Source organism: Peromyscus californicus, unplaced genomic scaffold, assembly GCF_007827085.1.
Source record: "Peromyscus californicus insignis strain IS unplaced genomic scaffold, ASM782708v3 Scaffold_8__1_contigs__length_139910024, whole genome shotgun sequence".
Lineage (NCBI taxonomy): Eukaryota > Metazoa > Chordata > Mammalia > Rodentia > Cricetidae > Peromyscus > Peromyscus californicus.
Genome location: NW_026294606.1, coordinates 120,044,880 through 120,071,772, shown reverse-complemented (window position 1 = coordinate 120,071,772; position 26,893 = coordinate 120,044,880). Strand labels below are relative to the sequence as shown.

Genomic DNA, 26,893 nt, shown 5'->3' with positions numbered 1-26,893 from the left:
AGTTGTTTTATGTCTTGATCTAATGTTGGTAGGTCATATATGCTGGGAATTTATCCATTATAAGGAGGCGGTTTCTAATTTTCTATCCTCCCTGAACATCCAGAACCCTGATTCTTCAAAAACAGAAGTTACATTTTTTTTTTAATTTTAATTTGGAATCAGAAGGGTTTACACTATAGCATGCATGTGGAAGTTAGAGGAATTAGTTCACTCCTTGCATCACGTGGGTTCCAGGGCTCAAACTCAGGTTGATGGCCTTGGCGACAAGCACCCTTACCCTCTGAGCCAAGGTACCGAGGTGCCTGAGGAGGAAGAGAAGCTTTTATTTGTTAGCGTGGCCGGGGCTCTGCATTTGCTCTTTTGTCCAATGGCACAGCCCCCCTGTATGCTCACTTCCTGCTTCCAAGCTCTCTATCACAGAATTACAGTCTCCTGTGCCCTGATGGGTTGATAGGCTTGTTGCTTGTGATAGTCTTTTTATTCCCTGTGTACCAGGGTGGTGAAGGCTTCCAAGTTTTGTCCTCTTCAGGGGAATAACCGGCCCAAGGGTTGAGAAGCCATCGGAAACCACTTCACCTCTACCTAACTTCAGGCTTGAGGCTTTGTTGTCAGGCTGCTCTGACAGTGTGAACACTTTCGTGAGAAACCCATTAGAAGGTCCTCTCTTTTTCTCCTGTGATAAATGTGTTGCTAAACCTGGATCTTCCCTGAAGTTGAACTGTGGCCATATTCATTCTCCTTTCTAAGTACTCAGATTTACCTTCTGTCAACCACTGTCTTTTAATGCCACAGATAAGGTTTAGCAACTGTCTTAATGTGGCCCACATTCCTGTTTTGTTTAAACAGCTTTAGCTGAAATCAGTTCTACACATCAAACAAACATTGCTTTAGCGTAAACGAAAACCTTTCCTTAGACCAGGTCTTCTCCAGTTTCTTCCCGGGGTTGTTTTCACCATTGTTAGTCCTCACAAGTCGCTTTTGTTTGCTTCTTGAAAGTTCGGTGCGGAGGAACAACCCGCAGTCCTCCGCGGTCCCAGGCGACAGTGAAAGAGCTTAGCCCTGTGGGTGGAACGGGATCACTCTGCAAAGCCGACACCGCGGCATGGTGCTGGACTCTGCAAAAGTAGAGGGCCTTGGGGCGAGATGGAGTTCTGCGCTGGTGATACCAGCTGATGTTCGAGTGGAGGACAAGCCGTAGAAGACTGACTTGTCTGCACAGTGCTGGTCAGACTCTGCTCTGTGTGTGATGAGATTGTTTCCATTGCAAGCCTCAGACAACTAAACCCGAGTCAGCCTGAGTGGAAAGGGGCTCTGGAGGTAGTTCATCCAGTCAGTGCCTCTTTCCAGACCTGATTTTCCGTCTTCTCACCTCATAGTCACTTCCTGCCCTGTTGGCTCCAGTTTGACAGCAACATGTCTGCAGGCTTCTTCTTGTGTTTCTCCAGTCTTGAGACCTGTTCTTCCAAAATCCAGAAATGAGGCAGTGGGGGATGTTTGGTGTGGTGATATTGTGTTCCTCAATATATTGTGCACCTTAATAAACTTATCTGGGGTCAGAGAACAGAACAGCTGCTAGATAGACATAGAGGCCAGAAAATGGTGGCACTCACACCTTTAATCCTAGCATTCTGGAGGCAGAGATCCATCCGGATCTTTGTGAGTTCAAAGCCATACTGGAAACAGCCAGGCATGGTGACACATGCCTTTAATCCCAGGAAGTGATGGCAGGAAGCAGAAAGGTATATAAGGCCTGAGGACCAGGAACTAGGGCCTGGTTAAGCTTTTAGGATTTGAGCAGCAGTTTAACTGAGATCCATTTGGATGAGGACTCAGAGGCTTCTAGTTTGAGGAAACAGGATCGGCTGAGAAGTTGGTGAGGTGAGGTAGCTGTAGCCTGTTCTGTCTCTCTGATCTTTCAGTTTTCACCCCAATACCTGGCTCCAGGTTTGTTTTTATTAATAAGACCTTTTAAGAATCGTGCTACATCTGGCTCAACCCTGGGTTTCCACTTCTGCCATTAGTATTCTAGCTGGAGCTCTGCCTACACCACAGGATTGAGCCTGAAGAAGGGCTGCTGCTGAGGATGATGGGAGCTGTGTGTTCATCCTGTGGATAGGAGCAGTGCCTCTAGGTGGTCAGTACAACAGCTGGTAGCTTCCCAGAAAAGAACGCAAATCAGCGCCTTCTGTCTTTGCTACTGTTTGCCTATTGCAATTGACCCTTGCTGAGTCAACAAGTGAGAACCTTAATGGTTGTGTAGGAGCTCGAATGCCTCTATAACTAGTTATATATTGTTTGCTTATGTGCCTTAGATTATCACCAACTCTGCCTGGCCCTTGGGTAAGTTCTTTCTTTTCAGTCTAAGAAATTGACACACGATACTCTTAATATCTGTCTGTGTCATTGTCTTCTTAGCTCTTACTAAAAATGTTTGATTGCTTGGTTATGATTTTCCATCATACACAGTGGACGCTGCTTATACTCCAGGATCTGAATATTTGTTATATCTGCCTAAAACATGTAACCTGGCCTGGACTGCCATCCTAGCAGGACCTCAGCTCTAAGACTTCCATTTTCTTAGCTTTCAGAATGCTCTGGAGATAGCAGGGTGTGTTAGTTAGGCCAGGCTTTTCTCACCTTTCTCGCCCCCCTGTCTATAAATAAAGTTGCCAAAGGAGAATTAAGTGGGGAAGTCATTGTCCTTGTTGGTCTATCACAAGGACATTCTAACCACCACCTTCTTGTTCTGGTCCACAGGTCGAGTTTGAGTGGCTGAGGCAGTTCTGGTTCCAAGGAGATCGAAACAAACTTTGCACTGATTGGTGGTGTGAACCCATGACTCAGTTGGAGGAGCTGTGGAAGAAGATGGAGAGTGTGGTAAGTGCATGAGGTCTGACCACGTTTTCTGGGGTCGTGCACTGTGCAGATCTTCAGCTGTCTAATTGTCACAGGCAAATGTATGTGTTATCAGTCTGTGTGATTGTGTTTGGTCGTGTCCCGTAAGGTAATGGGAACAGCCTGCAATTCTGTCCCTAAAGCCTCAGCTCATTTCCGAAACATTTCTGATATTCTTCATGGAAGGCCCTCTGCTAGACATGAGCTGAGACACAGCATGAGAACAGGATACCAGCAGTCCCCAGTGTCATTTGTTTTTATGCTACAGCCACTATCCAGAGGGTGTGGATGTGGACAGTGTTGTGAGCCCTAACTCATAGATGTGAAATCTGAGGTCTAGAGAAATCAGTGCTTGTCCAGGGGCACTCAGTCGATGATTGAGATGGAGGGGCAGGCTGCCAGGTTGCAAAGTGCATGCGTTTTGTTTAGTCACCATAACCTAGCAGTTCAGGAAAGAGAGAAATGTGGATGCCACCACATATTACTGTAGCTAAAATAAAAAAATGCAGTGAGACCTAAAAAATAAATAAATAAATAAAAATCGTGGGCTGGCCAGATGGCCCAGAATGTAAAAGCAGTTGCCACCAAATCTGGCAACCTGGGTTCTATCTCCGGGACCCACATCATGGAAGGAGACAATGGACTCACTCTCAAGTCATCCTCTGACCACCGCACGTTCCCCATGGTTCAGATCAGTATCAGGTTCAGGTCATTACTTCTGGGACTGTTGGGAAGGTGCTGGTCTGGTGAGAGGCATGTGGAGAAGAGCGGGTGGGGCGGGCTATCTGGGGAGGAACATTAGGTCTTGGGACTGTAAAAACAAGATCAGAAAGAAGGGCATTTATGGTATGTAGAACATGGACTTTATCATCTGGATGGCAGGCAGAAGCCGCTTGATAAGCCTTCACTGGGATAACAATAACAACAGTAAATGCTTGCATGGTATTTTTATGAGTGCTAAAGATTGCTGTCACTTAATGTTCACGATGACCCTGTGGGATAGGCTTGACTTTTGTCTCACTTTTACATACGAGGAGATAGGAGCCCAAAGGCCTTATGTAACTTTCCCAAGGTCACCAGCTAGTAAGTGGCAGAGCTGGGATTTGAACTCTAGAAGGCTTGCTCTAGGCTGCTTGCCTTTTGTCGGCTCACTGATCTGCCTGCAGACACTTGAATTTGGAATGTAGAGGAAAGGCGATAAAAGCCTGCTGACCTCTGGAGAGTGCCACTTCACAGATCTGAAGTGTGCTGAGAGCAGTGAGCTCATCTCGGGAGCACGGGGATCGCCAGTCCCCACACATAATGTTTTCAGACAGCTGTGTGGACCTAGGGTTGACATACAGGAGAGTAAACAAGCATAATGTATATAGTTTGGTGGGTTGAAAGATAAATATGCACCTATGAAGCCAGAGCCAGAGCCCACGCTGAAACCTGTCTGTCACCTCCAAAGGAGTTCACTTGGCATGCCAATTTAGTATTACTGTTTTGATAAAGATGTGAACATAGTATCTTCTCTAATCCCTGTTTTATAATAATGAAAACACCAAGTTACAAATATGAAGGCCTCAGCTTAAGAATGTGGACCAGAATGCATATCTCTAAGAACTGATATCTCTGAGATCCTTTGCAAGGATCAGTGTCTGGGAATGGAACACTATTATCCTTTTAATGTATTAGTAGTCTCAAAGATAGATCTCCCCAAAGCCCTGAGCATTGTATTGCCAGGTTGGAGGTGATGAAGAGTCCCTTTCTGCCTGGCTAGCTCTGGTCAAGCCTGAGAGAAAATGCTGTTTTTATAGGATATGCACAGATGTCTGGATAGCGCCCATTTTACGCATGCACTTAGACTCCTGTTTGCTGAGGCCTAATTCTTAGACATCAGCCTGACTTTGAAATTGTAATTTGATTGTTATAAATTAAGACTTAGAAACAATAAGAAAAGAACTCAGTAATTTTGTAAAATAATTTTTAAAAAGTTTTTATTGCTTTCATTTTAGAAATATTTCCCCCCAAGTAAAATTTTTAGTATTGTGATCACACTAGTGATGTTCATTATTAATTCATTGAAAAGGTACGAGTGTAGATGTATGACAGTGTCTCCATATGTGTATACAAACATTTGGTAGTAGTGGCACATTAGTTAAAGGAAGTATCTTCTATTTATTTGTATTCATACCAGAAAAAATATACTAAAAGGAGTAGCAATCAGGGTAATTTTCCAGAGCATGGTTCTTTGCACTTGGCGGTGCATTCTTTGGCTTTGCTATTTAAAAAAAAAAAAAAAATCAGTGGTTCAGTGTCTCTCCCAAATACCACAGTTGGATCATTATCAGCAGAGTGAAGGTTTGGGCCAAGATAAAAGGGATGGTTCCTCTAAATTAAGTTGAAGTGTTGCTTTGGGCCTTTAAAAAAGGTTTCTAATAAACTCATGATAAGTTGTTTTTGCTATTGGAAGACACAGCAGAGACTAATCTTAGAAAGAGTCCCTGGCTGCTCCTAGAGCAGTGCGGTATTTGGGCATGGGGGTGAAATAGGCATAGGCTGGTGGGAGTCTGGCTGGGAGCCCTCTCCAGCTTGTCTTTAAACTTGTAAGCAGTAGGGGGCAATGTTGAGCTGCCAGTTGGAGGTCCCAAGATGCTGCCTTTCAGGAAAATGCATATAAATGTCCCATTAACTGCCAAGAATTATCCCTGTTGCTTCAAGTTAACTGTAATCTCCAAGATTCCATAATACAGGAAATCAGTTGTGGGTTCACAAATTCAACAGCAATTTCACATCAAACATGCAGTGTTTGATGCACATTTAGATTCTCTGGAATTAAGCTAATCGAAAGGGCATTTCTGAATGTTCAAACTTTTCTTCTAGGGAATATATTACTCCAAATTATTATGATTTTAGACAAGCGAGTCTTTGTTATCTTTCTGGTTTTTTGAGTTAGAGAGTCTTGTGAGTGTTGTGGAAAGATGTCTTTGATCAATGTATTTTTGTCGGTTCCACAATATATCTTCCATTGTTTTCCATGAGAACAATAAGACCTACAACCTTGGCCCCTGCCTGCATTACTTTGCTCATTTGGTTTAGGAGCAAAGCAGCCTCTGATGGCCCTTGTACCAGGGAAGAGGCGAGTGTTGTAATTTCTCTCTGTCTTTCTGTTCTTTTTCTCATGTGGTTGGGAGGGGTAGTCTCCAGAAGCCTCTAGGAGAATGGAAAATGAATTTTGAAATAGCTATTCTTCCATTAGTGGTAATTGCTGCACATGTCATAACCAGCCACATATTTTAGAAAGTTTAGTCAGCTGTACATAAAGTCCCCTGGCCTCTGCCGCCCACTCCCTGTCCCAGCAGGCATGCTCTGGCACACTTGTGTCCTGCCTCTTCCTTCCTGGGTGACAGTTTTACTCCGTGCCTGCTCTTGTGATGTAAATGTTAAACCTTATATTCGAATGACATTCTGATAAAACATCGCATCTCCCCTGAATATTGCTCTGTGAGTTTATAGAGCATTGAGCCCGGAGCAACCTGACCCTCTGCACCACAGCCAAGCCTTTCTTGGCTTCTTTGCTCTCCACTCAAGAAGTCTTCCAGCACTGAGCACCATTCACATATGTGTATTTTTTTTTTTTTTCAACCAACCCACTACCTCTCATCCAAGATTATCCTATTATGAGGAGACTCTTCGGGATAGGAGAGTTATCATTTGAAAGAAACTGCAAGCTTTTCTTGCCAGCTAAAGAGGAGCATGAAAAGCTGAGGTCTCCGGTGAGGGAGCGAAGTCATGCCGCGGCCTGAGATCCAGTGGATAGGCCATTTGTCTCCCAGGGGCTGGTATCGCTCTTTGCAAAACTGACATTTATTTTACCTATAAAAATGTTTTAACACTATCAAATTCACGGTGAGACTGAAAAGAATGCTGGGTGTGAAATCCTCTAAATTGATGACATTTATTCATTTCCTTTTGACCTTAAAAACCTCCACTTGGTACAATCCAGTGGAATTATTCCAGAGGAGCGTCCCGAGGAAGCACTCTGAGAAAAGCGGATGATTTATGTACTGTGGGGATTTCTTCATGCATTCTGTTGTTGTTGCTTTTCCTTTGAGGGGAGAAAGTGGCTCCTGCTCATCCTCTGTGTTCTGAACCATTTCCTGTCCCAACGGTCCCCGGTGCTACAGTAGCAGGTGCTGTGCATGGCGATTGGCCTTAATAACCTTTGCCGACTGTAGTGGGTGGGAGCCAAGGCTGGATTGTTTTAATGTATCCGTTTTGAATCAGTGTAAAATACAACATATAATTATGTTAGGTAAGCAATAGGCTACATTTAATTTGCCCATTTATGTTAAAATTTGGCTCAGGAGAGCAGAGAGATGTGGAAAATGAGTGGGTGTTTCATTTCATAACATAACCAAGGTTCTTGTTGTTAAAAGTTTAAGAGAGAAATGTTCTTCAGAATGTACAGGCAACCCTGACAAGTTATTTATAATGGTTTAATTCCGAGGTGAGTCATGCCTCTCTGCTTGTCATTGTGGTCTGCATAAATCATCAGGGAACCTAGTTCTGGAGGCAGCCTGCTGCTGCAGGGACAGGTCCCCTGTTTGTGGCTCCCTCAGTTGCAGGGAATGAGTGAGCCCAAGAGCGGTATGTTTATTTGTTTTGGGAGAGGTTAACGAAGCTGTCACTACAGCTGTAGATAAAATTCTTTGTAAGTGAGCATAGGAACAAGGCTGCTTCTTATGTACCGAAATATATATCAGATACAATGGTATTTGGATCACACTCAAGTAAATTCAATTTAAAATTTCTTCTAAATTAAAGATTTTAGGGAACATGAATGATATCATGATAAATTATATATAAATATTTTGGGTTCATGTTAATGGTGAAATCACCTAGATATAGTATGTATATTCATGTTATATATGTGTATATTTACCTCCCCCATAAGTATTCCTGTGAATACTAAATTACATGTACTAACATAATCTTGTCTCCCATTTTTCAACATTTTTGTTTTCATTTTGATATTTATTTTTAACCATGTGTATTGTCTATGCATGGATATATGCACATGATTGCAGGTACCTTTGGAGGCCAGAGGCATCATGTCTCCTAGAGCTGGAGTTAGAAGTGTTGTGAGCCAGCCAGCCTGGGTGTTGGGAATCGAACTTGGATCCTCTGCAAGAGCCCCATAAGCTCTTAACCACTGATCCATCTCTCCAACCCTAGGGTCAGGATTTCTAATTTAAGAGCAGAGTATATTATAGTAATTTAAGATCTGGTATGAAATGTCTGGTGGTTTTCAATTAAGATTTAAATCCCCCTCTCCCTCCTTTGACTGGGACATTGCTGAGTGGCTCAAGATAAGCACAGATTGGAAGCAGGTTAAACAGTTACAGCACCCAATAATTCAAATTCTGGAACACAGTATTTTAGGGGCTTGTGTTTGTCTTTGGAAATTGGGAAAAAAGAAAGAAGTCACTTCCAGCCACAAAAGCTCCAGTCCTTGGCTTACATTTGGTGATCCTCAAGGCATTCACTGGAGTTTGATTCTTTGCACTTACCCCTTACCTCCAGTTTTCACAGCTATATTGTTCTAAAGCAAAATATCTTGAGGGAGGGAGGAGGTTTTAAATGCAATTTAGCATTGAACTTCTTTCTAACATGTTTTGGGTTTTTATTGATAGATTTTTTTTAGACTCTCTTTAGAACACCCCCCCCCCAGTTGCTACAAACTTAATTATGATTTTTTTTAAGTGTGTGTATCCTGTCCTTTTTTGGGGAAAAAAATTTACAATTCCAAGAGAATTCAGACTTAAGCCTCCCAAACAGAGTGTGCATGGGAAGCACAAAAGCCTGTGTTTGTGATTCTCTTTGAAGTGTTTTGCAACTGGATAAGGAAAAATTTAGAAAGCGGCTGATAGTGTTCAGGGTAAATACTTAAACCCCTTTAGAGAATTTCACACACAGATACTGTGTGCAGAAAAAAGGAGTACTTATGTTTCTTAAAGCTGCTACAGCCTGCAGCTTTGTACTTAAAGACAGAGGTGTTGAATAGAATTCTACTGAGGATACATCCAGTGACAATATCTCGAGGAACATCAGAGCCGGCCAGTGGTAGACTTTCTGTTCTTAACCCTTGCGTGAGCAGTGTGAGCAGAGCCTTTTAGTGCCCTGTGCTAGAACGTGCCAGGGATGCTCAGAGGACTCGGCTGCCACCTCTGTTCCAAACACAACAGGAGCAAGACTCAAAACATTGAAATGGAGAGCAAATGTGAGAGGTGCTAGGACATGCCAAGGGAAAGGATGCCGTTCTCTCTTAATTCCAGTTAGTGTGGAGAAAGGAAGCCTGGGATAGTCAGCCAGGGTTTCCGTTGCTGCCTCCACACCAGAGCATTTGACACATTCTGTTCACCTTCATTAAGTACACACGTGCATGACACATGCACACAATGTTTACATTATTCTATTTGTAAAAAACAAAACAACAACAAAAACTCCCACAAAAAAACCACAGGTCAGTTCTCTTGTTTCAAATGGTTTTAACTACTATGAAAAGCAAATCTGTGTAAAGGGTGGAAAGCCCTACCACTTTTCCTGGGGGAACTGTGTAGCCTCGGCTGCTGGAATTTATTTTGGGTTACTTTGACAAGCAGGCCATAACATGTGTGTGTGTGTGTGTGTGTGTGTGTGTGTGTGTGTGTGTGTGTGAGAGAGAGAGAGAGAGAGAGAGAGAGAGAGAGAGAGAGAGAGAGAGAGAGAGAGAGAGAGAGAGAGAGAGAATTCGGAAATCCAGATGCCAGTCTGGTGTGTCAGGAAGTCCGTTTTGCCAGGAAAGACAAAGGCTAATATGCACTCTACCATCTTCCCCCAGTCCCTCTTCAGATGTCTTGGTGCAGTGTTCACGTTCTCTCTACTCTCTCATGCACCTGATTGAAAAAAACTCTTTTCCATGTCCTGGATGAGTCACAGTGTAGGGAATGAAGTAATGTCTAAATACATGCATGCATGCATGCGTACATACATACATATATACGTACATACATAAAAAGACACAGGCCCACAGCTTGAAAAGGAAGCAACCTTTGCCAGATCTGTGCCATTTATTTGTAATATTATCCAGAGTTTTGCTGTTTTAACCTCCAAGTTAGCTAATGAGTGGCTCCTAAAACTGTTCCCTTCTGAAGAACATGGTTATAATGGTCTCCTGAGGGAGCTTGTAGACTACACATTGCATCCGAAATAGTGATTCCTTCCAGAGGTTAGCATGACTACCCTTGCTTAGAGGTATTTGATTGAGGTTCTCTCCCCAAACCCCCAGTTCTATCCCAGAGCCAAAGGGACCCATAGCAGTTTGGAGCACAATGCTCTCCCTGCAGTGCTCCCACCCACTGAGGGTTAAATACTTGTGGGGTGGGACTGGGAATCTTGTCATACTTTGCAAAAGTGTCCCTATGGAGAAATGTGCTCAAACTGCTAAAAACCTCGCTTCTCTGAGAACTATGGGAACACGTGAAGTTCCCTCTTTCATCCATCAAAGGTAGCATAACCACCATCCTTCTCTTCCTCCTTGACATCTGAAAACTAATGAGCCTGTATTTTTCAGAAAGGGACTACGATAGACTGCCTTTTTGTATTCTTAAAAGTGCCTCTGTAGTCACTGGTCAGTGATACTTTTAATTCTGATTGACTTTGCATTTCCTTGCCATGAGGTGAGCCTCATCTGGGACTGCCTGGGACCATCTCACTTGTAAACATTTCCTCAGTGTGTATCAAAGCTCAAATAGATAATCTCCTGCTTGGTTTTGATTGATTGACAAAATTAGCCCTCAAATAAAGAGTGAGTTATCAGGTCTGTTATGATATTGTGCGCGGGGGACCCCGGCTACCCCAGCCGGGATAGCCCACACGTGCAGGGAACCATGGCGGGCAGATGCAGAGGCAGACAGTCACTCACAACCCAGGCACTGTATCCACGTGGATATACGTTTATAATAGAGAGGTGAAGAGAAAGATAGGGAAAGAGAGGGAGACAGAATGAGAGGGGGAGAGAGAGAAAGGGGGGAGGTTTGGGGTTGAGGGTGCACACCTCTGGGAATGGAGGGGGGCAGTTCTCTTTTTTAAAGGGGACACTGGGCATGTCTCCAAAGGGCTGGTTTCCAAGGAGCAGGTCAGAATACTAACAAGGTCAGCATTGAAAGTGAGTAAGACCTGTGTTTAGGTGTATGTACTCTGATTGTAAGACTCGGAGCTGGTGGTTTCTTGATAGTGCATATCCTTGTTAATTAAGCATTGTTAGTTTAGGTGAAGAATTATGAAATGCCCACAATTATTCATAAGATGTTAACAGGTGTTTAGGGGAACTAAGAAGTTCGTATTTTATTTGATGCCTTAAACCAGCAGTTCTCAACCTGTGGGTTGTAACTCCTTCTGGAAACTTCAATCCTCAAAAAGATATTTACATTACAGTTTATAACAGTAGCAAAATTACAGTTAGAAAGTGGCAATGAAAATGATTTTATGGTTGGGGTTGTCACAACAGGAGGAACCACATTAAAGGGGGTGAAGCATTAGGAAGATTGAGAACCACTGCCCTAAACTGTTCATTCAGTTAGCAGTGAGCTTTGTAAAGGATGGGAATAGGACAATGTGCTGATGCCTATAATAAATCAATGCTTTCTGACTGGACAATCATATCCTGGGCACCTGTGTAATAGTTGGGATAGACGGGTGCCACCCTGTGGCAATGCTTCAAATTGAGCATATCTCAAATCCGAGTCTTGATTCCTATAATCCCGGACTCCTCTACCACTGCCAATAACTAGTACTCTCCAGTCCTTCAGCCTAAATTTGCGTGTCCTCTTGCTTGAGTTCCAATCTCAGAAAGCTCTTTTCAGAACACACTCATCACCTTACCAACTTTCACTGTCTCCTGTGCTAGCAGCTTGCTACACACCATAGTTATGGCAATTGCCTGGTAACCAGCCTTCTGCCTTCTCTTAAGCCTTACCACCTACCCATCTGCAGTTAGCAGTCTTTGAACATGGAAGTCAGCTCACTTCACCGGCCTGGTCCAGACCTCCCATGACACTCAGAAATCATCTTCCTTGCGTGGCTTTCTGAAGCCAGTGTCTCTGTGTTTGGTTTGCCTCTGGAATACTCTTTCTTTCCTGTGCTTTTCTCTTTCCTTCATTTCGTGTTGTTTTTTTTTCTTGTCCTTGGAGAGTTTCTCTGCATCACTCACCTTGTAGGGGGCCTGGCCTTCTCTGTGTGCCCCCTAGCACCTTACCATTAGACTGGAATTCCTTTATCTTCTGCCTCAACCTGATCTGCATGCCCCTCTCCACACTGGGCTGGGCAGCAGAGAAGCTGTTGGCTTACTTAAGATCCCATCTCTGGGACCCCGGCTGGCACACAGTGGGTGCTTGTTGTACACTTAGAAGGAAGAACTAGATGTGAGGCCATTGTCCTGGTCCTTCCCACTGTGTGGGGAAGCCTGGCCTCCTAAATTAAGTTTCCTAAATTACCTCCTAATTAAAAGGGGTGTTTTGGAGTTGGTTCCCTACCTAGACCTTCAGTACAACACTGGCAGGCAGCAGCAGCAGCTTCCTCCTCTTCTTCAGTTTGAGAGCACACAGGCAGGTTGCATGCCTTTGGCATTTCTAGCTAAGAAGATTGAGAAATCACTGGTAAATGACTTGTGTAAATATAGGGATTTTTTTTTTTTTTTAATGAGAGAAGTAGGCCTTTAGTTTCCTAGAGTCTTTGTATTGCAAAAGCTGAAAAAGGTGCCTTGTCTCATTTGCTGGCATTGCTCATTTTTTAAGAGTAGAGTTCCCTACTCTTAAAAAAAATGTAATAGAGTAAAATCATGTCAAAATTAAACAACTTCTGTAGCAAAGCTTGAACCTTGTTGTGGTTAATTTCAAAATATAGAGAAAGCAGCATGCACTGGACAGGTTTTGGGCACAGAACTAGGAAAATCCCTGAGGAATAAACTGACTTCCGCCAGACAAGCTGAAAACTGATTAAAATATTTATCATCCTTTGGGTATGCAATAGCTTTTGATGATGGAAGGCATATTAATATTCATCTTTGCTGCTTGTCTACACTTCAGACAGATCCCAGGAAAGGATGTTCAAATGACCAGTTTTCTTTCCTCACTAGGAGCCTTGAGCCCCGGTGCAGCTTGGAACCAAGACATGCCTTGTGATGTGACTGAGCTTTTCCTCTGGGGGATGGGGATGGGGAAACAAGCCAGGAGAGACCTTTGCACTGGGAAGCTTTAAAGGATTACTGCTTTCTCGAAGGAAGTCTTTTGCTAGAACAAAGGGAAAAGTTGGGCCATAATTTTATGAGCCACAGAACTACTAGGCTGTCTGAGCACAGGAAATGGACTTGGCTTCTTAGGTGAAGTCAGGGGATCCAAGCTTTATAAAGGGTTTGATGGAAATGCCTCTGGAGGTACCCCCCCCCCTCCCCAACCACTTTGTTGAGGAGGAAGGAGAAAAAAATGAGTTGTGTCCTGAGCTTATGCCCAGGTCCTCTGATGCACTTTTGAGTGTACCATCTTTCGCCCCTTCGTCCTCATCCAGGGACCGAATAAACATACTGTCTACAGGAAGTTACACAGAGGGGCTTGTGGGCTTTTAGGATCAGTCTTATTAACTTCTTTGTTCTTTTAATGAGAAAAAGAATCTGACTCTACTAGCTGTGATAATTAAGCAGCATTTTCTGTTTAGTTTGGAATAACCTTGATTACATTTTTGGGTGCAAATATGAGTGCCAGAGGAACTTGACCTTTTTTATTGATTGATCTGAAAACAAACTAGAAATTGAAAAGAAGCTTCTCATAAAATGGCCAACATGTTAGCACTTAGTCTGAATATTTCAAATCTGAAGATTCAGAAGCTTCCCTTTTATATTTACTTTTTATAATTCCATGCTACTCAGATATTTGTATGAGTGATAACCTGAAAATTGGACAATAATTTTCTTTTAAATCTATTTTAATATTGTGACATCAGAAGAGAAATGTTCTGTCTTCATCTAGTCACTTAATCACACATCTGCTCCGTGTCGTCCAGATAAGGGAAGCTGTACAGAGAGCTGGGACTTACGTCTCCCAGGCTGATAAGGCACAAGGCAGTAAGTAATTCAGCGGGAGGAAAATCAAAGGAGAAAGGCAGAGTCTGACACAGGCCTGTGGGAAAAGGAAGGGTTTTGATAGATGGAGCCGGTGGACGGTAGGCAAAGAGGCGGGAGAAGAGACGCAGTCGGCAGGCAGGCACTCTGTGCCTGCAGACTTGATTAGACTTCACCGAGTTTGTTGTGTATGAGTCAGGTAGCGACAGATAAGATGAGAGAGATTAGCATGGACCCTTTTTTCCTAATGCATTTTTTCATGAAGTAAGTCTCGTCCCTAATGACTATCGAAATTGTCGGGAGCAGAGTGCCAAGAATGTGCAACTAAGAATTAAATGAAAACTAGTTTGTTTATCTTGTGTTTGCCTGGAAAACAAGTCAGATCACATTATTTGTCCCAATTTCACAATCGGTCTGTACCCTAAACACAGCTAACAAGCAACTCTACATCGTCAGAATATGAATTACAAATGGGTAATTTTTTTTTCTTACCAAGTTTCTTTTTATTTCCCTTCCATTAACTAAATGCCAGAATAATAATTTTATACCTTGGCCAGAGGCAGGTCTTCCCATGTGTGAGCCACTTACAGGTTCTCTCCCATGTGTGGGAGCATGACCCTCCACTGTTGGTATTGTGGTGGAGGAAATGGCATCTCATCTGTGTCTTGTCCTGGTGACGGTCTTGAGGAGTCAGTACTGCGTAGAAAAAATTTTGAAATATCACTAAAGGCCATGCATGAGTTCCTTGATTTGGTTCAGGACAGCAGGCATGCTAATAAATAGAAAGAATGGGCTTTTGCTCACACTGTCACCCCCTTTGGCGGGCATGTCCTGTTTGGGACTGTGCTCTGGGCTACCCTGTGTTTGCCGCTGCACTCTGGCATGTTAGTGACATCGTCTGCAAGACCGAGCTGGTGTCCGTAGTGTAAGTGGCTGCTTGCTCCTTCTGGTCCCTCTCTTTGCACGTGGATCTTTGTCCCACCTCACTTCTGTCCCTCTGTGCTGTCTTCTTCCTTCTAAGGCCCAAGGTGTGGGTTCTTGAGTGACCACTAGGTCTCAGCTTGTTCATCCGGGAGCAGCTGAAGATTGCCTTTACTTTGATTCTCTTTAGAAATCTAAGGTCTGGGGTTAATTAAAAAGACCCTTTCTCCTTAGATAATAGTGAGACAGAAAAATGACACTATAAGGCTATTGTTTCGTTTTACCAGGACTCTTATGAGTTACCCTACAGTGTAATTCTCTGCGGAACAAATGGGGTTCATGCTTTCCAGAAAATTCCTCTTTATTTTTAATAAAAATAAAAATTTATTTTTAATAAATATCCCTTTATTTTTCTTGTTCCCAAGGAAAAGGTAACAAAGATGTTTGGTATTGTTTAGTCTTTTCCGAGGCCTGCCCGCAGCATACACTCTGTATTCTGATCTTACTGAGCATCACTCTAGATGATATTCACGCCTGGGTGCCAGGCTCTGACAAGCAGCTCAAGTGAAGAGCGTTCTGACTTCGTCCTTTGGTGAAAAGAGGAGTTCAGAAGGGCACACAGCCAGACCGTCGTGGGTGTGGACCCACATTTTCCAGAGGCAGTTCCACATCGCACAGCAGCCCCCATCTCCTGGCAGCTGGTCCCTTCCTGTACTGTTAGCAGACTTCACCTGTGTTCTTGTAGCAAAGCATGACTAAGCAGCTGTTTCTCTGGGACGTTTCCCCACCCTGTTAGTGTAGAGTGACACTTGGTTCCGTGTACCCTCCACCCCCAGCATGCTGGCTTTACTTTGTGGAACCATTTTCTTCTCTGGCTGGCAGGGTGAGGTGAGCAGTTGGTGTGGTTACCCTATGTTCCAGAACCCTGAGCTGAATTCCTTGGGATGAAAACATCTGTAGTGAAGAGTAGCATTCGCTCTCACTTGGTCCCCCACCTCCCCAAGCCACCCATTCCCTCCCTCAGAGGCTAGTACTATTCCTAGTTGTTTCTAGACCTTTTTAGGGATATTTTGCATACTTAAAATTATAGATGCAGTTTTCGATTATGTAACACATTGTATCTTTTATGAAAAAGATTTGTTTTATTTTAAATTATGTGCATGTGTATGGATATGTGACAGCAAATGTGCACATGAGTGCTGGTGCCCATGGAGATGAGAAGGTGTTGCAATCCTCTGGAGCTAGAATTATAAGTAACTGAGAGCCATCTGCATGTGTCTGGGAACTGAACTCAGGTCCTCTGCAAGAACAGTGTGTGCTCTTAGGCACTAAGCCATTATTTCATCCCCCATATAACAATACCTTGCAGGTCTTTCCAGTTTTGTGTGTTCTTTAAATTATAACATGGCTCTTACCATGTGGTTTCATAATTTATTTGGTTAGTCTTCTATTATCTTTAGTTTTCCACTTTCACAAATAACATAGTCATGAGTATTTTTCTATATAATAGTTTTAACTTTTGAAATCATAGAACACCTAGAAGTAGAGTTACTGGATTAAAACACACACATTTTATTGTAGTTTTTAAGAAAGAAAGGGTTTCTTTGGACATATTGTTCCAGACAGAGTCCATTTTGGTGGGAAGGCATGGCAATGGTCAGGTGACAGGAGCATGCTGGCAGGGACAGGAAGCTGGCCAACACATTTTCTTCCACACGCACAAAGTGAGGCAAGGCTTTATAAACCCATAAATCCTCCCCTCCCCCATGACATACTTCCTCCAGAAACGGGACCAAATATTTAAATACATGAACTTATGGGGACATCTCTCTTTCAAACCATCACATTCCACCTCTGGTTCCCACAGGACCAAAGTCATCTCATGATGCCAGATGCATTCAGCCCCACTTCAAAAGTCCCCATAGTCTTTCACAGCCTCACCACTTTTCAAAAGTCCAGAGTCTCTTTTGAGACTCTTAACTATAACCTGAAGTAAAATAAAAAAGAAAATTACGTACTTCCAACATACAATGGCACATAATATGCATTCCCATTCCAAAAGACAGGGACAGGGGCATATTGAGGAAAGATTGGGCCAAAGTAAGACTAAAACCCAGCAGAGAAACCACCAAGTCCTGTAGCTCCACGTCAGATATCAAGGGCGTGAGTATCAAAGGGCTCAGATGGCCAAAGGGCTCAGATGGCCGGGCTCCTCCCTTCCCCGTCTGCTACATCTGTCTTTCTCTTAGGTTCTGCTCCCTCTTTCAGCTCTCCTTGGCAGATGTCTCATGACTCTGACAGCTCTGACATTTGGGGTCTGTACTGCAACCCAGGCTCCATGTCAGGGCTTCACTGAATGGCCTCTTGCAGGGACTCTGACCCTGAAACATGTTGCCTTAGCAGCTCTCTAAAACCACAGAGGAGGGACCATGACTTCCCTCGATCTGGCACCTTTCTTGTCTCCAAAACTACTACAACATATATGATACTTCCAGGTTTGGCTGCTCATTTGGACCAAAGTTGCGGCAGCTGCTGTATGCGGAAGATGGTGAGAAGCTTGCCTCCACAGTTACATCCGAGAAGCCAGTGAGGCCTTAGGCACTCTCCCTTCACTGGGTGAAGGCTTAGCTGGGCAGGGTCTGCCCACCTCTCATTTCCTCGCCTGCTGTTCACTGCAGAGTCAGGTGTACCTCCAACGGGACTTCTCTTTGACAATGATAGTCCCTCGCAGCATGTGACTTGATCTGAGCTTCCGATTGGTCTTTTCCTCTCAAAGGTATGGTTTCTTTCTGCCCCACTGTCCCTCACTTTCACAGTAGACTTGCAGGAGAGTCAACAGTAAGAACCATCCTGCTTACTTTGTGTTCTGCTGTCTTGAAATTCCTTCCACCAAAAATTAGTCCTTTCTTGTATTTTAAGACTATTGTTTAGGTAATCCAAGATTATTTTATGTGTATGGGTGTTTTGCCTGCATGTATGTCTGTGTGCTACATGTGTGCTTGGTGTCTGTGGAGGTCAGAAGAGGGTGTAGGATACCCTGAAACTGGAGTTACAGACCATTTTAGAGATCATGTAGGTGCTGGGAATTGAACCCAGGTCTCTGGAAGAGCAGCCAGTGCTCTTTACTGCGGAGCCGTCTCTCTCACCAGAGTCCGTTGCTTTTTAGTGAGCCCCACACAAGTTCTCAGGACATGGGCAAAATGCGGGCAGATACTCTGCCAAAATATCACAGTAATGGCCTCTGACCCCGTTGTTCCTTGTTCCTCTCTGAAAACTTCACAGACCAGGCTTCCCATGAATGCTGCTCCCCAGTGTTACTGCCTTCCTTGCTTCTCTATGGCAACCAGTTAAGCTCTGCTTGAGGCATTCCAAGGCTTTTTAACTCGAAATTCCAAAGTCTTTCACATAATAGTTGAAAGGTGTAAATGAAGCCACAGCCCACTCCCAGCGCTAGTTTCTGGATTAGCTACTTTTCTGTTAGTGAGAGGAAGCGCTCTGACAACAGCAACTTACAGAAGAACGGGGTGGCTTCGTCTTACTCTTCCAGAAGGTGACGTTCATGATTGCGGGGAGACATCGCAACAATCAGGAAAACCAAGGTAGCGAGAGCAGGAAGCTGGCTGATCACATTTTCATCCGCACGCAGGAAGCAGAGAGAGACGAGTGCGTGTTTAATTTTAAGAGAGATGGTCAGCTGCATGTAGTGGCACATGCCTGGAATCCCTGAAGTCATGGAGTGGAGTCAGGAAGAGTGTGAGTCCAAAGACAACCTGAGCTACATGGACTCCGTCTCCAAAACAAGACAGGACAAAAGATTGGGCAGGGTGGTCATATGGCCATCCATAGAATTTGTAGTGGTGTGTGTGTGTGTGTGTGTGTGTGTGTGTGTGTGTGTGTGTGTGTGTGATATTTAGAGTTTATGTGGCACAGTGCCATTTCCCACATCTTCACCAGTAGTCTATTATCAGACCTTTTGACTTTTTACAAATATAATTGGTAAGAAATGGTGTCTTGTTTGCATTTTTCTCATTTCTGCTTTGCCGATGAAGAGGTTGAGTGACTTGCCAGGTCACATACTTGAGTGACAGATCTGGGGTTTGCAGTTCGATAGAGGTTCCTGCTCTCCTAGTTGCTATAATGACTTCAGCCACACAGTACTTACATGATTGTGATCAAAGAACCAGGGTAGACCCCAACATTCTAATAGGGAGTCATCATGCCTGCTGACTGGTAAATGTCAGAAAGATCTCTCTCTGCACACTGTTGCTGAATTAGCTGGGTCAGCCGGCAGCTAGCATGACATCTGGTAATGCTGCTGGGGCCATCCCGGGCCCTGTAGGTAGAGCTTTGTTTTTGTTTTGCCCTTCCCCCTGCAAATCCTCAGGATTGGTGTCGGACTGTTCTCTCTGGTGGAGAGTGATGGAGGAAACACGCCTGTTGCCTGATTTTCTGTTTAAAGTTGTGTTGCTGTTGGACACTGTTCAGGTCTGAGCTTCAGCTGCTTTGTGAGATGATGAGCCTTCTTGGCCTCCAGCTTGCTGCCGTTCTTCCTCCCGTCAGTCTTCATTAGAATGATTTAAACGCTGGTTTATTCTCTGTCCTGGGCCTTTTCCTGCTTTGCTGCAAAAATGCAGCCCGAAGCCTTTGCCATGCACAGCACAGCTCCCAGTTCCTAGGTAAGAGGTTGTTTCCAGAAGATGGGAGGATGGGGGGGGGGGGGGGGGACGGGAACACAGAGGACGGCACGACTCAGATGATTGCAGAGCCCTTAGGATTGTGACGTTAGTAAAAAGTCCCACTGTGGTGACAGCGACACTGGTGGAGAGCAGTCAGTTTAGAGGAGGAAAGTTTATTCTGGCTAAGGGTTTCAGTCAGAGGTCAGCTTTGGGCCCAAGGCAAGAAACAGTGTCATGGCTGCGGAGCACATGGCAGAGGCGGCGGCTTACCTCTTGGCAGCTAGAAAGCTGAGAGAAGGGGCTAGGGACAAGACAAAGTCCCCAAGACTTGCTTCAAGGACTCCTTCTCCTCAGTGCCCCCCATAAATAAATAATAAATAAACAGTAAATAACCTTTAAACAAGACAAAGTCCCCGAGACATGCTTCAAGGACTCGTTCTCCTCAATGCCCCCCCCTCCCCAACAAATAAATAATAAATAAATAAATAAGCAAATAAATAACCTTTAAAAAAGACAACCAAACCCAACTAGGGGCCTGTGGTGCAGGGCATGTTGGCTGCCCTCCACCTGTGTGTTTGTGTGTGATCTTTGTTGAATGGCCTGCTGTCTCTACTTCTTGATTTAATCTGAGTGCCCACATTCCCTGAGTTTAAAACATTGGATCTCAACCTTTTCTGGGATGTTATTAGTGAGAGTCAATATTAGGATGTGCGGTTGTTTAAACCCTCAAGTAAGGTCTCCGGCTGTTTGGGTTCCTAATCTTGGCTGCTCATGGACTGCCCAGGACATTTTTTCCAAATATTGCTTGGACACCAGCTCCAGAGACACTGATTTAACTGGTCTAGGTCATGGCTCCCAGCTGATATTGTTTTGGCAAGCCCCAGACTTGATTGAATAGATGAGTAAGTGAACCAATTAGCAGATGAACAGGAAGGCCCTCCCACTTTAGTCCAGCGCAAACGCATTCAGTCTGCTGTTTTCCTTTCATTCCCAGGGCGGGCTGGAGGAGGCACTCAGGAGGAAAGGCTGTATTTCTAATCCTTATGTGTGGTAGAGGTTGATGTAATACAGTCACACATAAGGAATGCAGAGGGACACATTGGGTGGGGAGGATGCCAGAGAGATCAGTCAGTGGGGACTTCTGAGGTAATCTAAAAATCAGGAAAGAAATCGACAGGTAGAGACGGGGAAGGGAAGAGAATGGTTATCTTCCATGGAAAGAATCGTATGTATGGGTGGGAGGAATAAATGCAGGTTACATGAGAGGTTCAAAAACCAGCCCATGACTGCTAACTCCACTCAAACCAGTCTTATTAGGGAAATGGCACTGCTCCTCACCTCTTTGTGCATGACAGCTGTTATGTGTGGAAGCATCTTGAACTGTCTCTCTGCACCTTGCTCTTTTCATTGGTTCTCTGCTCTTCTGCTAGCTAGCCTGTCCAGCACTATCCTCTTGCCCATTGGCTTCAGGAACTCCTCGTACAGCAGCTAGGGTGATGTTTTTAACTGCAGATCTGGCCATACCTCTTCCTCATAGACTTATCTATGGGTTCCACAGCTGCTTCATCCTCAGTCTCTTGTGCTGTCTTCCTCCTTTTACTCTGGAGAGTCTGCCCTGCAGTCCCTTCCCTGTCAGCAGAAGCCGGGAGCTCCCTCTGCGTGCTGGTCTTGGTGTGTCTTTTCTCGTCCTGAAATGTCTTCTCCCACTAAGGCACACTCTCATTCTTCGGTGTGACTCCCTTGACCTCCTGACTGGATCAAATTGCTGGACTCTGATTCTGCTGCTATCCTCAGGAAGCCAGCCTTGGCAGCTCAGCGTTTGTCTGGAGACCTTGGGTATCTTTGGCAGACAGGCCTTAGGAACATTTCCTTGTTCCATGAAGATCCAGTGCCTCCAGAGGCATGGGAATCGCAGATGTGATTTTTGGGCAAATGATTTGTGCATCTCATTAGCTGCTCCTTGACAGAGAATTGGGGATTGTTGAGTCATACCAACTACAACTCGAAATGCCACGTGATTTCCTTGTACAGATTCCTCCCATTTGTTAGAATTGGGCCAGTTCCATAACGTCCGTTGGGTACTGTTATCTTTACTGAGACAGCAGCCATCAGATTTTCACTGTGAGGGATGCGTATACTGTTCACCTGTTCCATAAACACCTGGCAGTGACGCCATCATCCGGATTTCACATCTACAGTGTTCAGCCTTCCAGGGAAACCTTGTAGTGAAGCCATGGTCTGGGCTTCGATGTGCTCGTGGGATGAGTACTGACGAGGCATCAGTCATGCCCTCCTGTGCTCCTGCCTCAGTTCAGCATCTTCCAAATGCCACCTGTCTCCGACATTTAGAAACAGCCAGGATTCTTGGGGATGTTACGTTTTCCTTTTCCTTGCCAGATATCAGCAACTCCAGGAACTCTGGCCCTCGGCTTCCTGTCAAAAGGTCTGCAGCCTGCCCCTGTAACTCAGCCCTCAGTTTGCCTGGGTGGGGAGTCACCTGACAAGGTCAAGGACCAGTGTGCTTTAGCATGTAGAGCCGTAGGGTGTATGGACACTGGTTTTAGAAGCATTCTTCAGAAGCTCTTTTTTACTACTCTTCTGTGGGCGCTCAGCCTTGCCCTGTAGCTTGGAGAGACTGGGATGTTTTTTGGCACAGGGAAGGGCCCTTGGCACAAGTACAAGAATCTTCATGCTGACTGAGTTGGAATCTCTCAGTGAGAAGTGACTTGTTGTCCTGATTAGAATGTAAACACTTGCCAACGTTGAGTTTTGTCTCTCACATGAGTTTTATTATAACCTCCTGTGTTTATAAACATGTCTTATGCATAAGGGAGAAATGTGGGAACCTTTTGAGCCCACAAGTGTCTTTTTTTTTCCTCTCTCTCTCTCTGAGCTGGCAGTAAGATAACTTACCTCTAACTTTCCCCAGAAGCCCTAGGACAGTGCTTAGGTTCCCATGTGCTCATTGTTCCATTAGAAGTCAGTAAAGGGTTGTGTTAAATGGTAGTTCAAGTCCAGCTGGTCTCTACTAGAGGGACACTAAGTCCACACACGGCCCCAGTTCAAACCAATAGATAGCATTAAATTCATTTACGTTTAATGTGTCAAGCATTAGAGAAAGCTCATTGTGGAGTGTGTGCATATAAAGCAAACAGATATTTGCACATATATGACATGATGTGCGGTATGCCAAGCGTGTGGTCCAGCAGGGTGGTGATGGGACTGTGTTGGAGAGCGCATGCCAGACAGTAAAATTTGAAGACTTCATAGAAGAGGCATTGCCTTTGGGCTGTGCCTCAGTGAATCAAAAGGAAAGAGTTGGTGAGTTCTGACGAGGAGAGGTGGGGCCATTTTGGATAAAGCAAAGGGGGCAGGGAGGCATGGAAGAAAAGAACATGTGTCTGGTACTTAGCTGTAGCAGAGAGGGAAGGGGTTTGCAGACACCTAAAACAAGAGAGCCAGCCTTGAATGACATGCTTAGACGTTTGGCCTTTGTTTGGGGGACAGTGGTAGGAACTGGAGTCAAAATGAAAATGGTAACAGCACAGTGGATAAGCTTCAGAGAGGAGGGGCTGCCCATGGAGACCTATTCCAGAAATTTCCACTACAGATAACAAAGGCGGTAAGGGAAGGAATACAGCATAGGGTGAATTTAGTTTTGTACTTTATAGGTGAAAGAAACTTCGCTATCAGTTGTCTAATAGCCTCAAGAGACAGGAAAGCGACAGCTTTAGAAAATGGGTGGATAGATGACTATTCCATGTGCCACACTGAAGAACACAGACGAGAAAGGAATTTCGGGATAAGGAATGAGTGTGACTGGCCAGCAGTGTCTACAAAGAGCTGAAGTACTGGTCCGGAACCCACCGAGGCCATCGGAGCCTAGTGTACACTTGGGAATTGGACCGGTGTCTACAGTAGACATGCATTTTTGCCCGCTGTGTATCAGGCATGTTCTTTTATGTTAACTCGTGTGTGAAAGCACCAAACACGTGGCAGTCATCTACACCGAGAGAGAAGCCACAATAACGGAAGTGAGAAAGAGAAGGGAAGTCAAAGATAAACCCTCAATGAGGTGAAGTATGGGATGTTTCTAACGTAAACAGCCAGTGACATGGCTTGACTGGCAGCCACAGCAGTGAGAGATGTGAGCAGAGGAGAGTCAGGGGGTTAACAGTCAAATGCCTGAGAGAAGCGAGAATGAGCCCACTGCCATGGTCAGCATGGGAAGAGTGCTCAGCATGTCAGAAGGTAAGGTTGGGAGATGCTGAACCTCAACAGGATCCTTCAGTCTGCTTGGGGTAGGGTGGGGTGGGGGCTTCTCAGCAGTTCTCTTGCCAGTGATGTTTATAGGTCACCCTGAGGTGCCTGCCAAGAAGCCCATTTTACCCCTGGTGTGTGTTCCTGCAGAAAGAAGCCTGGGGACACGCGATTGCCCATAGCGACTAAAATAGAGGCTGACCTAAAGCCTTAAACATTTTAATTTGCAAAACCATTGTTGGATTAAATCACAAATGGGAGGCAATTTAGCAATGCATCTCCAAAATTGCACCAGGCTCTGACTGTGGCTTTGCAATTTATGTTGAAAATGAACATTGAACTCTGTGGCATAAAAACAGATTGTTGATTTTGTGATTAATTTGGTCTCTAAGGCCAAGGAAACTGTTGATGCTGTATATCAGTTATAAAGTTGTGGTAGTATTTGTGGAGCGAAATGAAAAATCAATATCGTAACTACAGGATAGCTCTCTTAAAATCCAAGGTGCGTTTTGTTGCAAATTGCATGGAAGAAACTGACCCCCAAAGGGACAAACCTACCTTCATTTTTTTTCTGCCAGTGTGTATCTAGGGTAGAAAGGCAGAGGGAAATGTTGGGTGTTATTATAGTGTTGCTGGGGGTACTAGGAGAAAGATCAAATTGTTGCAATTTAGCGTAAAACCTCACTTACAGTTATGTGTGTCCCGAGGCAAGCTCAAGGGGTGATCTCTCTCAGATGGCTGTGCACTCAGAAGCCAGGATGCCTGGGTCGTGCTCAGCCCCTGCTGATCTGCAGGCTGGTGGCATATCCATCTCTTCCTCTCCCTGGTGGGTGTGGTGGTCTTAGGCTAATACTTAGAGGTGCCTTGACATTCTTCAGTGAGAAGAGAGCATCTTCCTTTAGCATGCAGTGAATAAGACATCGAAGGCATTTGTTCTCCATTCCTAGAAGTGAGGATATTCTTTTCTGTTAACCTTGTGCCTTTAGAAGCCAGTATAAGGCATTCCTTTCTTAGCTAGCCTTTTGTTTTAGCAAAAGAGAATGATCTCTGTTTGCCCTGGCAAATGAGTCATCCTCAGACTTCATTAGATTCACAGAGTCAAGGGTGGGGCCTTCCATTGATGGGACTGAGCTTGCCCAGGATCATTAGTTGGCAGTTGTATTCAGATGAAGAGACCCATTCTGTGATCCCAACTGTCCAGATTTCTGAAATCGTGCTGGGATTAAGTATGACCCATGGCCTAGGCAAAACTGGCAACCAGATTCTTGGCCTCATCCGCCAGCCTTAGAGTCAGGACTCACCCTGTGGTTAGAGGAAGAGGAGGAGGCAGCTTCAGAAAGGAAGTGTTGGTGAAATTCAGTGGTTGTTGTCATTGCTTCCCATGAACTTGCCTCGAGCGGCCCTTGTCAAGGGCTTCTGTCGCGCATGGCCTAGGATGGTTGTGCTCAGCTGCCTTGGATGTGGACAAAGGCCGCTGCTTCTCTCCCATCTCTCTTGCTTCTCCTCATCTGAGGCAGTAACTGTGTGCTTTTTATAATACTAAGATTGATATGGTCATGTTCGGTCAGTCTGTCACCTCCCGTCGGAGCTGACTCTTCACAAAAGAGACTCGCTCCTGCCTCTGTAGAGTGACAGTGATTGCTCCACAGTCTGGACCATCTCCAACAGCTTTCTTCCCTGCAAAATGAACTTGATGCGATGAATGAAAGTTTGGTGCATTTGATGAGTCAGAGTCGGGAAACTGTCCTTGTCTCCGATGAGGCTCTCACAGTCAGACACAGTGAACGTCAGGGATAATAGACCCTGATCTCAGAAGAGAACCCCGGAGCATGGAACCATTCGCTAGAGATGCCGTGATCTTGCAGCCCGTGCAGGCTTTCTGTTAGGGGCGACATCAAAGCTGGTGACTTTAGAGACTGAAGTGTGTTTGACAAGCCAAACTTGCTTGTGCCCTGCTCCTAACTGCACTGCGCCTCTTGTTCCCTGCCAGTGTTTCACCCCCAGCAACATCCTTTCTTCCCCCAAAGCAGGAAGCATAGCCCCCTCCAATCCAGAGCCTGCCGTCCCGCACTGCCCCTTTAAAGCCCTTGTGGGCCGGCATCAGGGCTTCGGCCGGCATTGTCCTGCCGCCGCAGTGGGGACAACACCTTCCCACGGCCACTTCCCAGGGCCTCTTATTTGTGGAAGAAGTTCAGTGTTTTTGCTGACTCCAAGAAGATCAAACAACGGGAAGACAGGGGTATTTCCCTCAGTGTGGACACAGGACCTAGTCTTTTACCTTAGAATTTCTGTTTTCTGTGATATCTCAAAGAAATATACTCCCATATTTTCTTTAATTGTTTGCCTGTTTCCAACTGTGATGAGACTGTCTCAACACATTCTCATCTGTAAACTGGAAATAAGTGACAACAAAGAAAACTGCCTTTTTGATAAATCGTTGTAGAACACAATGAAACTGTTCTTCATTAATATCTTTTTCTAGAAAGTAAGTTTTGATAGTATTCTGCTTTTCAGGCTAAAAAACAAAAAACAAGGGGGAAAAGTTTCTAAAGTGATGGATCCCTGCTTCTTGCCAAGATGGTCTTGGATCCAGCCTTTAGCTCCTCCTTGGGATGGTCAGATACAAGTGGAGGGCAGATTGGAGAGGCGATTGTCCTCGAGGGGAAAACACCATGGCATAAAATCTCACTAGTGGAAAGTGCTTTGTGCTTAAAGATGGGTCCTTCTGGTGGAAGGCTGGCAGTGGTGAGTGGTGGGGGACTCACTAAAATACCTTAAATCGTCTCCCTTAAACATGTAGCGTCCTTAGAGGTCAGACAGAGCCGAAACTTGAACAGCTGTACAACAAGCCTCTAAGATTGTCTTTAATTGTGTCCCCTTTCTGGAACAGCAGTAATTCTTGTTTGTATTGTCAAGAACCTTTCCACTGAGCACAAGCACACCATACTTGAAGGTCAAATGCTTAACCCTTCTGCATGGTTACAATGAAAACGGGATCTTTTGT

The 26,893-nt window shown here is 44.7% G+C and overlaps 1 protein-coding gene across 1 annotated transcript in view; it reads left to right on the top strand.

Moving 5' to 3' along the window:
- Window positions 1-26,893, top strand: part of Fto (FTO alpha-ketoglutarate dependent dioxygenase) — a 366,039-nt gene that overhangs the window by 172,553 nt on the left and 166,593 nt on the right. The window contains exon 7 of the mRNA XM_052727800.1: window positions 2,758-2,877. Coding sequence (XP_052583760.1) covers window positions 2,758-2,877 — 120 coding nt within the window. The remainder of the gene's footprint in view (window positions 1-2,757; window positions 2,878-26,893) is intronic.